The 11,325-nt window shown below is 47.2% G+C and overlaps 1 protein-coding gene and 2 pseudogenes across 10 annotated transcripts in view; 1 reads left to right on the top strand and 2 right to left on the bottom strand.

The window, feature by feature from the left end:
* Positions 1 to 459: 459 nt before the first annotated feature.
* On the bottom strand, positions 460 to 1,269 carry LOC146895407 (pre-mRNA-processing factor 17 pseudogene; annotated as a pseudogene).
* LOC146895406 (pre-mRNA-processing factor 17 pseudogene) lies at positions 460 to 6,121 on the bottom strand (annotated as a pseudogene).
* A 113-nt stretch (positions 6,122 to 6,234) lies between these two features.
* Atxn2 (ataxin 2) overlaps positions 6,235 to 11,325 on the top strand; it is a 95,893-nt gene continuing 90,802 nt past the window's right edge. For 7 of the 10 annotated variants that reach the window (XM_085679827.2, XM_085679819.2, XM_085679806.2 and 4 more), the window contains exon 1: positions 6,235 to 6,863. In XM_085679827.2, the coding sequence (XP_085535953.1) occupies positions 6,235 to 6,863 (629 nt within the window). The remainder of the gene's footprint in view (positions 6,864 to 11,325) is intronic. The other 3 variants (XM_087903670.1, XM_087903667.1, XM_087903669.1) reach the window with 2 other exon arrangements.

Here is an 11,325-nt window from a genome sequence, read left to right as displayed (position 1 = left end):
AGGCAGAATACTGTACACATAATAAAGAAATCTTTTAAAAAATAGAAAATATTACCTATAAATCAAATTGTCATCTGATGTCAGATGTTCTTCTATATATGTGTTGCTTTATTGGCTGATGAATAAAGTTGTTTTGGCCAATGGTTTATCAGAGAAATTCAGAGAGAGAGAGAGAGAGAGAGAGAGAGAGTGGAGTCAAAGAGACACCATGTAGCCACCGAAGGAGAAAGATGCCAGACCATCACTGGTAAGCCACAGCCTCATGGCAATACATAATTTAAGAGAAATGGGTTAATTTAAGATGTAAGAATATGGCTATTCCCATAATTTAAGAGAAATGGGTTAATTTAAGATGGCTAGGAATATACCTGAGCCATTGGCCAAACAGTGTTGCAATTCATACAGTTTCTGTGTGATTATTAGGGTCTGGGTGGCCAGGAAACAAAAGCACAGTCTCTATTTACAGTCATCCAACATATTTTAATGATTAAATATGACACTGGATCAAAGATGAATTTCAGACTGTGAAAGGCTTAATCCCATTAATCTCATAATTTAATGAGGCCATCCCAACTGCACGTGATGACCTTGGTCATTTCATGGGGATGAAATGTGCACACTTTATCATTAGCTTTAAACTGACTGTAGAGTTCTGTCGTCTTCTAGTCCCAAATGTTTAATTTGCCATTTCCATCTCCTGAAATCACATAGCTCATGTCTGATGAGAAGTCTTCCTAACAAGCACAGCCTGCTAGCATATGGTCCTTAAAATTTTTCTTCTTATTTAATCTGAATCTATTCTGTGCTGCAAAATTAAGATTTGGTTATCCATTGTCTGGCATGCTAGCCATTTTCCATTTGGAGACAAAGTCACTGCAGGCATTGAGTGCATAGTGGGCTCTGCTATGCACTTAGAATCCACAGGGATATCCCATTCCAAATTCTTAGATGTACTCACAAATCTTTGATTCTCATCAACATAAACAATTGTGTTGACAACTCCCAAAGCTGATCATATTCCTGAACAATCTCTCCACAGCAAATGTCCCACTGCATGAGCTTTTTGTCAGACATCCCAGCCACAAAGAGATTTTGCTTGTCTTCATCAGGATTGAACTTGACACAACTGTGATGTGGAATTCCCCTCTGTGTGCTGTGAATACCATTGGTTAATAAAGAAACTGTCTTAGGCCTGTCATAGGGTAGAGTAGAGCTAGGCAGGAGGGGGGAGGGGAAACTAAACTGAATACTGGAAGAAAGGAGGTGGAGTCAGGGAGAAGATGTGGAGCTGCTGCCGGAGACAGACATTCTGGAACCTTGCCGGTAGACCACGAACAAAATAATGGAAATGGGTTAAGTTAAGATGTAAAAGCTAGTCAGTAAGAAGCTAGAGCTAATAGGCCAAGCAGTGATTTAATTAATACAGCTTCTGTGTGGTTATTTCAGGGTTGATCAGCCGGGAACTAACAAGAGGCCTTCCTACAACACAATAGGGAATTTTTCGGTTTGTAAATCTTGATATACACTGTCCTGGCTCTGTGTCCCAGGGTTTCAGGTACCTGTCATAGGCCTCACTGAGGAACTGTGTTTCTGCAGTGTTGAAGCAGATATCCCTTACAGCTTTACTGTGACCAATAAATGTTCTCAGACAGCACCAGTCTCCATAAGCTTTCCATAGCTTAATTTTACAGTCCATGGAACAAGAGAGCAACAAATGTCTAGAAAGAGGAAACAGCCTGACCACACTGACACCCTCTGTGTGTCCAGATCACACATGAATTTGTTTTTTGGGACGATAACATTTTTCAGGTGGCACAGATGACCGTAGATTAACATTAACACCAACATCCTGAGGTATGTGAAGGTAGGATCTGCCTTGATAGTCATACATTTTTTCAACATGTAAGATTGTCTTCTCCTCTCCTGGTCTCTTCTCTTCCTGTTTGCCTTTTTTTTCTGCTTCTTTGCTGTGATTTCATCCAACTCCTTTTGTTCTTCCTCTGAAGGTTTGGTGACATCTTTTTCATACATATATTCTGTCCATAGTCCCAAGAAATCATTAATATTAGATGTATCATTTTCTTAGGACTTTTTTCTCTTATCTGTTTTCTTCTGACCAGTTTGCTGTTCAAACATGAAGTCATTGATATGTGCTGGCTCTGCATATCTAGAAAGCAGGAAAATTCCAGTTTCCAAATCTTCCTTAAATGTTACCTCTGGAGCCGAGTCCACCAGCACTGTCAGAGAAGGCTTGGCTGAATGCATGAAAGAGTCAGCAGCTAGCAGCAGACACCAGCTGCCCTCACTGTCGGAGTCTGATTTGAACCCTGAACCGAAACCATAAGCAGCGACAGCTGCAATCACAGCGGACATGACTGCAATAGATTCTCTCTCCTGTGGTCAGGCCAATATCAGAGAAGCAGAGCAGCAAGCTACAAGATAGTTCTTAACTCAACAACTCTGTCTCTTTAGACTGTAGCCCAGGGTGGCCTTGAACTCCTGATCTTCCTGATTCCTCTTCCCAAGTGCTGGAATTAAAGGTGTGTGCCACCACTGCCTGGTCTCTCTGGTTAACGAGTGGCTAGCTCTGCCCTCTGATCTCCAGGAAAGCTTTATTTGTTAGAGCACAAACAAAATATCACCACACCAACCAAACAAAAAATACTTGCAATGTAGCTGAAGATGTCCTTGAACTTCTTCCAAATGCTGGGATTACAGGTATTCCTACCATTTCTTGTTTATGCAGAACTGAGGACTGAACACAGGCCTTCAAGCACAGTAGGCAAGCACTCTGCCAACTGAACCACATCCCTAGCTCTTTATTTTTTTACCTTTCTCTTTTTGGAAATAAGGTCTCAAAAAGGTTGGTGGTTTGAACCTGCTATGTATACTAGACCTGCCTTTGCCGCTGGAGTGCCGGGATTGAAGGCACACACGATCATGCCCTACTGTTTTTGTTTTTTGAGCACGGTCTTTTGAGTAGCTCAATTAAGCTGAAATAACTGTCTTATTGTGACCTAATCTTTTAAGTGAAATGCCTTAGTTTCTTTCCCCAGTTTTTACTTAGGAAGAAGTCATGAAACATAGCTTATATTCCAGTGGACAGATTTTCATAAGGTCAGACACTAGGACAAAGGTCATTCTGAGCCATTGTAGAAACTGCTTTCTAGATCACTGGTCTGAAAGGGCACTATCCTGACACTCTTCATTATTTTTTCAGTGCTAGGGATTGAACCCCAGGCCTCACAAATGCTAAGCACACTTTATAGCACTAAGCCACACCCTGAGTTCACCCTCAGGGTTTCAGGCTCTAAAGCCTCTCAGATGCCAAAGATGCTCTCAGAAGTCTCCAGCTCCAAGTGCAGCTCCACAGCAATGCCCATTTCTTAGTTCTTGTCAGGTCTTCCTATAAAGCAAAGGCAACTGTACAGCAGGCATAATGGTACACTGACCTCCGAATCTGGGGAGCAGAGGCAGGGAGATCTCTGCAAGTTCCAGGACAACCAGGGCTACAGAGTGAGACACTGTCTCAGATACAAACCACTAAAACCAGGTCAGCCCGATAGATCAGAGGGTAAAGGTGCTTGTCACTGAGTCTGAACTGTTTGATCTCGCACACATACATAGATAGACACAAAATAAGTAAATACATAAATGTGATTTAAAACCCAAACCCATTTACTTAGCATAAACGAAGTCATATGTAGCTACCAGGGCACTCTTGTTCAAATTCTCTTTCCTTCAAAGTGTGCTTGGAACTTGACCTTCCCATTGAATTCTGAGAGCTTGATTCCAGTTTTAGTAGTTAAATCATTACATCAGAGAATGCTGATTCTCTTTGTATGGTGCCTTTTTTCTTAGCCATTTGTTTTTTTCAGTTTTGATATCCTTTAGGTTAATTAAAAGCATATCTTGGGTTTGAAGCGCTCACTCAGCTATACTAGAGCACTGTTTGTTTTTCTAGAGGACCCAGGTTCAATTCCAAGCACCCACATGGTGGCTCACAAACATCAATTCTAGTTCTGGGGATCTGACGCCCTCTTCTGGTCTCCGCAGATGCCATACATACATATGTTAACACAAACAGATGCAGACAACACAGAGTTAAACTGAATATAAACAAATAAACAAATAAACAAAAACAGGGCTGGAGAGATGACTCAGTGGTTAAAAGCACTGGTTGCTCCTCCAGAGGACTGGGGTTCAATTTCCAGCATCCACGCTATAGCTCACAACCATCCGTAACTCCAGGTTCAGTGGGTCTGACTCCCTTACACAGACATATGTGCAGGCCAAATGCCAATGCACATAAAATAAATATAAATATTTAAAAAAATTTTAACATGAAATTACTGATATTTGTATATATTTTACTAATTCATTTTCAATTTAGGAATCAAGTACTATTTTAAATCTTAGATTTGTTATTTTTGGTTTCTTTTTGGTAACAATGCCTCACATTAATGGTAGAATAGCTGAATACGCTATGTAGCTAAGGTTGACTTCTACCTCCCAAGCAGTAAGATTCAAGGCTTTGCATCCAAGTGAAGCTTCTTCCGGTTAAGTGTTTTTGGTTTTTTTTTTTTTTTTTTTTTTTTTTTTTGGTTTTTAATAGACGGTATCTTTTGTAGCCCTGGCTGTCCTGGAATTCACTCTGTAGTGTAGGCCAGGCTGGCCTGGAACTCAGAGATCCATCTGCCTCTGCCTCCCAAGTGACTCTTTTTTTTAAAAAAAATTTTAATGGTTTATTTAGCTTTATTTTATGTACATTGGTGTGAAGGTGTCAGATTCCCTGGAACTGGATCTTCAGACAGTTGTGAGCTGCCATGTGGGTGCTGGAAATTGAACCTGGGTCCTCTGGAAGAGCAGTCTGTGTTCTTAACCACTGAGCCATCTCTCCAGCCCTAGTGACTCTTTAATATGTTCCAAATTTTAATCTGTGTAGACCAAGCTAGTCTTGAACTGAGAGATCCACTTGCCTTGAGTGCTGTGATTAAAGGAGTGTGCCATAACCAGGGGTCACTACTTAAGACTGGGTCTCTTCAACAAGCCGGGCAGTGGTGGTGCACGCCTTTAATCCTAGCACTTGGGAAGCAGAGGCAGGAGGATCTCTGTGAGTTCGAGGCCAGCCTGGTCTACAAGAGCTAGTTCCAGGACAGGCTCTAAAGCTACAGAGAAACCCTGTCTCAAAAAAATTAAAAAAAAAAAAAGACTGGGTCTTTTGTATTTTAGTCTCGCCTAGAATTTCCTTCTGAAGGTGAAGATGACCTTGAAGTTCTAATCCTGCCTCCACTTCCCAAGTGCTCATATTACAGATATGAACACCATGCCTGACTTTATGTGGGTGATCTTAGTAGAATGAGGGGGACTTTGCTGTTCTGCGGCCCATCGTTTTCTTAAGCAATTTCACTTAAAAAAGAAAAACAAAAAACCTTAAACCTTAAACTCATTGCAAAAAAAAGTTACCTACTTGCTTCCAATTTAATTACAACACGTTAAAAAACGGACTACAGTGTTTGGCGGCCTCTCCGAGTTAAAGTAAAACTTCTAAAAGGGTCAAGGTCTAAAGTTCACATTTTTTGTAAGGTCTGTTTTGTCTCTACTGAGGGAGACCCCATTATCCATGGCAAGACCCCATTATCCAGCACTACCAATTACGTCCATTTCCTTTCGAATCTCCCGAAGGAGGAATATAAAGTTCGGGTGAGGGAAAACGGGTTCAAATGAAGGTCAGATACCCAACAGTTAGCTGGGGTGGTTAAATGGGGCAAAGTGAAGCAGCTGGCGGTGGCTTCACTGGTGGCAAGCTTCCCATGCTGGCAGGGAAACCAAACACGCAGTGGCACCCGGGGGTCTACTGTGTGCCAGGCCCTAGGTTCGCGGAAGAAACTGCGGGTCTCCGCCCCGAAGGCGCCCGAGGGCCATCCTCCAGGCAGTAGGCACCGGAGCAGCTCGGGGCGCCCGGCAGACGAAGATCAGCACTCCCTCCCCGAAGGGCAGACCCGCCTCAGCGAGGGCGGATCCCCGTGGCCCTCGCCCGACCCCGGAGAGCGAACGCGGCCCAGCGCTGCGCCCGCTCCTCACGTGTCCCGGCCGGCCCCCCAAGCCGTCTCACGTTCGACTTCCGCCTGACCCTTCCGACTTCCGGTAAAAAGTCCCCCCCACCAGCTCCGTTTAGCATCTACGCGCCCACCCGGCTGCGTCGCCCCGTGCGCGCCCGTGAGCCGGGTTCCCATGCGCCCGTCGACCGCCGCTGCTCAGCGGCCCGCGCCGGGCCCGGAGCCGCGCCGCCTGCCGGGCTGGGCCGCGCGGCGCTCGTTCCCGCGGACGGCGCGGCGCGGCGGGCGGGGCGGCGCGGCGACGTATCCCTCCGCCGGCCCTCCCCCGCGCGGCCCCGGCGCCCCTCCCCGCGGGCCGCGCTCGCCGCCCTGCGCCTCAGACTGTTTTGGTAGCAACGGCAACGGCGCGTCCCGGCCCGGCTCCCGGCGGCTGTTCGGTGTCTGCGGGCCTCCCCGCCCCTTCGTCGTTGTCCTCCTTCCCCTGGCTCCCGCGACCGCGCCAGCCCGCGCCTGCCCCCTTGGCGTCCGCGCGTCCCCGCCGCGCTCCGGCGTTTCTTCAGCGCGCCCGGCTCCCGGCTGTCCCCGCCCGGCGTGCGAGCCGGTGTATGGGCCGCTCACCATGTCGCTGAAGCCGCAGCCGCCCGCGCCCGCCAGTGGCCGCAAGCCCGGCGGTGGCCTGCTCTCGTCGCCCGGCGCCGCGCCGGCCTCGGCCGCGTCGTCTTCGTCTTCCGCGGTACCGGCCCCGGCTGCGCCGGTGGCGTCTTCCTCGGCGGCCGCGGGCGTCGGGCGCCCCGGTCTGGGCAGGTGGGTGTCGGCTCCCCAGCCCCCTCCGCGCCCGCCGGGCCGATCTCGCGCCGCTCGTCCCCTCCCCCGCCTCGCCCCGTGACCGACCCGCATCGCGGTGGGCTGGGGGCCCGCGGAGGGGCGGGAGGCGCCGGACGATTCTTCGGGCTTCTCAGGCCGTGTCCAGCCTCCTGCACCATCCCGTCCCCTTCCCCAGACGGCCAAGATGGACGGCCGGGGCGGCCTTCTGCCCCTCGTGTGTGTGTGCGAGAGGCGATTGGCATCCCCGCCCCACTCCCTTGCAGCGTCCCCCTACCCATGATGGAAGGGCGGCTGGGCCTGGGTGCATGTCGCAGGGGTCCCTGTCCTGAAATGAGCCACTTTGCCAGGTGGGGGAGCCTGGAGGGAGGAGGGGAAGTTGAGGCCCAATCGCCCCAGGTAGGGTTAGCCGGTTGTCCTGCAAATCTAACTCCCGCCCTGCAGTCCCCTAGGAAGGTGGTCCTCCGAGGCGAGGTGGATGGTTAGCGGCCTCCCGCACCCATCCCCCTTTTAGATCTGGGGCGGCGGGGTTCCCGCGGCGGGCTGCCCTCCCCCAGCTGGGAAGGGGTGGGAGTGCCCGGCTCCCTTCGGGCCGGCCTCCCTCCTTCCCCGCAAGGTCCCCTGCGCGCGGGTGGTGGCCGATCCGCATTGCTGTTCCTCGTCCGCCGAGCAGAAGGCGTCTTTGAATAGAGGTGGGCGAGAGCCGGACTCGCGAGGTGGGTTGGCGGCGGGCATCGGACACGCAGCGCATTTTCTCCGCAGCCCCCGTCCCAATTCCTGAAATTTCTAGGGATGAAGAACCGCAATAGAGGAGTTTTTTGGTGCGGGTTCTGATGGCAACATCGCGGGTGTTGGCTTGCGCCCGCGCCCCCCTTCTTCTTTCCTCTCCCCTGGGCCCGGTTTTGTTGGTAGAAGCTGGAAGCCGGGTGCCGTCCTGTGTGACTGGGCTTGACTCTGGAGAGTGCGCGCGCGGGGGTGGGGAGGGGTGGAGGTGATTGTCAGTTCGTATTTCACGAACTAAGAAAACGCTTAGTGTTAAAACGGGGAGGCAAATGCCAATAGACTCCATTCCATTGTGGCCGGTGTCCTTAACTTGGGAAGCGCCGCCAGAGCTTACCAAGGGCATGCAAGTCCATTTCCCCTGTGCCCCGAGTCCATCCGTGTTACAGGCACTGCTGTGCCTCCCTCTGGCCTAGGCCTGGTTGGCAGATCCTTGACCAGCCTCCTCCTTAAATAGACATCCAGAACTTAGGAGGTGGGCTATGGGGATTTTTCATGTACTGAGTTTTCTTTTTAGCCGCTGTTTCCAGTCGTCCATTTCTAGAAAGTGTTTCTTTACAGCAGAAGTTAAGCCGTGGGGTGAATCAGAGCAGGTTTTTAAGGGATTCTGCTGGGAACAGTCTGGTTTTTTTTTTGTTTTGTTTTGTTTTTTGTTTTTTTTTTACTTTATTCCCCCACACTTCCAATTTTCCCTAGCATGAGACATTCCAAACCCTCCTTAGCCTGTTTAGTTCAGATTAAACCATTTTCCCCAATTCAGTGAAGTTAAGGTTTTATAATTTGAGTTTCTTTTTTTTTGTCCTTGACTTTTATTGAAAAAACGAAAAATATTTAAATTTATGGATGCATCCCATTTTCTTTGCTTTTCCATGTTTTCCCTTTAGTTATCAGAGAGTGGCAGATGTATTTAACTTGTTCAAATACCAATTAAGACTAAAGTTTCTAAACTTCACTATCTCCTTAGGCATAAAGATTAGGTTGTAGTGGAATTATTCTACAGGGAGGTGAGCATCTCCGATGAGCAAGGCTAGAGTACCAGTCATCTTTCTGCTCCTGGGGGTCCTCAAAAGTTAAAAGCATTTAGAGTTTTCCTTGCTTTGAGTTCTGTCACTTGAAGCATACATGTTAGCACTCACACTTTTGACAAAGTTTTTCGTCCAATACCAGACTCAGAATATGTAATTTTGTTCTGTACAGAGCCTTGGTTAATGTTAACACTGGTAGAATAGCTGTAAGTTCTCAGTCTTCTCTGGGTTCTTTGTAAATCCATTACAACCTCTAGAATTTTGCTTGGGTTTGTATGTGTCACTAAAAATAAGACTGTCAACGTAGTTGAGGAAGGGGGGTGTGTGGCATTGGGGCCGCTGAGATGGGTCAGTGGGTAAAGGGGCTAGGTGCTAGGCCTGTCAACCAGGTGTCAACCCCACCACCACCATTGCAGCAAGCAACTGACTACTGCCAGTTGTCCTCTGACCTCCACACACCTGCCAGGGGCATATTCCCCTCCCCCACAATAAATAAACTTAAAAGAAGAATTAACAAGAAAAAGTGGCATTGATAATGTTATGTTTGTGGTAGCAAATTATTCTTCCCAGCCTAGAAGTTGCACCATTTTATTTCTGGCCCTTCCCCAGCCTGGAACTCTAACCCAGGGCCTTGCTTTTGCTGGACTAGGACTTAGCTACTCAGCCAGCCTGAATCAGACTTGGGTTTTGTGTGAAAAGAATTGAGAACAACTTTTTCCTTAGAAAAGAACTGTGTGATCACTTTTTAAAAATCTTACCACACAGTTGCACCTGAACCCACTGCTTGTTCTAGACTTTGACCTTTTCCTTGTGAGGCTGTGCTTATGTGTGATCAACCTTGTTCCCCCTTAACCTGGTGGATTTTTTAAAAATTCTTAAATAGTAACTTACCTATTAAGCTAAGTTTCTACCTAACTTTTTCAAGTTTAGTCTTCATAATCTTTTTTTCTTTTTTTTTTTTTTTTTTTTGGTAGATGTGGTATAGTGAAATCTTCATACTGGAATTTTTTTGTTTCAGTTTTATTTTTCCCTAGAGAAAGTGTCGAGAAGTGGTTTCACTAGGTCAAGGACTCTAAGATTTTACGGCTCTCACAGGTTGTGCTGTGTTATTTCTCAGATGGCTTAGTGGGCTCTAGAGCAAAGGAGGCAGCTCTACTGTGTAAATGTTTCTTTGTAGTTGTCAGCTGCTCTTGGGGTCGGGGACGTAGCCTTCTGTGTCAGGGTCATATACAAGCAGGTGGTTTCCTGTGTATTCTTCCTAGTTTCTGTATTTTAAAGATCTTTTTAAATTTTCATATGGATGGCTGTTTTGTTTGCTTGTATGTTAAGTATACTGCATGAATGCCCAGTGTTCACAAAGACCAGACAAGGGCCCTGTATTTTCTGGAACTGGAGTTAGCAACAGCTGTGAGCCATCTTGTGGGTGCTAGGAACCAACCTGGGTTCTCCACAGGAGCAAACAGTGCTGTTAATTCCTGAGCCATCCATCCAATCCCTCTTGGTTATTTCTTTTTGAGTTTTAAAACATTTTTATGTGTAGGAGTATTTTGTGTGCATGTTTGTAAGTACCCTGCATGCTTGTCTGATGCCCAGAGGCCAGAAGAGAGCTTTGGATCCACTGGAGTTAGAGGTGGGGAATGTTGTTAGCCACCATGTAGGTGCTGGGAACTGAACTCAGGTCCTCAGCTATAGCAACAAATGCCAGGATTGGATTAATCCCAGCACTAGTGAGACGGGGACAAGTGGATCTTTTGAGTTTGAGGCTAGCCTGATCCATATAGGAAATAGACTTACAAGAGCAGCAAGTGCTCTTAACCACTTCAGCCCTTGTGTTTGAGTTTTAGTTGAGCTTTTACTGGACTATATGTAATGATATTTTGGGGCCTGTAGTATATACTACAGGTGCAGATCCATGATTTCTGAAGGAACACTTTAAAAAATTTGGAACTTTTTCTTTTTTAATTAATCCTCTTATTTCTGTTATTAGCTGTTAGTTTATGATCATTTTTGAAGAAAAAATTCTGATTGTGGTGATGAATGCCAATAGGATTTGCTGAAGGAGGTAGAGGCAGGAGGATCATGAGCTCCAGGCTAGCCTGGACTACACATTTGCCTTGTAGTGGTTGCCCATTCTTTTAATCCCAGCACTTGGGTGGCAGAGGCATGCGGATCTCTGTGTATGAGGCCAGCCTGTTCTACAGAGTGAGTTCCAGGACAGTCAAAGTTACACAGAGAAACCCTGCCTTGAAAAAACAAAACAGTGTATGAATGTTTTGTTGCATATTTGTATATGTGTGCCACATGTCTGCCTGGTGTCTGTGGAGATCAGAAGAGGAGGTTGGATTCCCTGGAACTGTAGTTATGGGTGGTTGTGAGCTACCATGTGGGTGCTGGGAACTGAACCCAGGTCTCTGTAAGGGCTAGTCCTCCTAACCTGCTGAGCCAGCTGTGTACAACGCAGTCTCTTCACTTTTTGAGATCAGATCTTTTGTAGGTTGATCTTGAATTACTGGGGAGGATGATCTTAAGCTTTTGGCCCTCCTCCTGCCTTCTCCCATGTGTTGGAATTGTAGGTGTGTACCTGGTTTATGCAGTGCTGGGCATGGTAATTCAGGGTTTATCTGCATTTTAGGCAAGCA

Source organism: Myodes glareolus, chromosome 2 (genome assembly GCF_982192425.1).
Source record: "Myodes glareolus chromosome 2, mMyoGla1.1, whole genome shotgun sequence".
Classification (NCBI taxonomy): domain Eukaryota; kingdom Metazoa; phylum Chordata; class Mammalia; order Rodentia; family Cricetidae; genus Myodes; species Myodes glareolus.
This window is presented reverse-complemented; position numbering and strand designations above follow the sequence as displayed.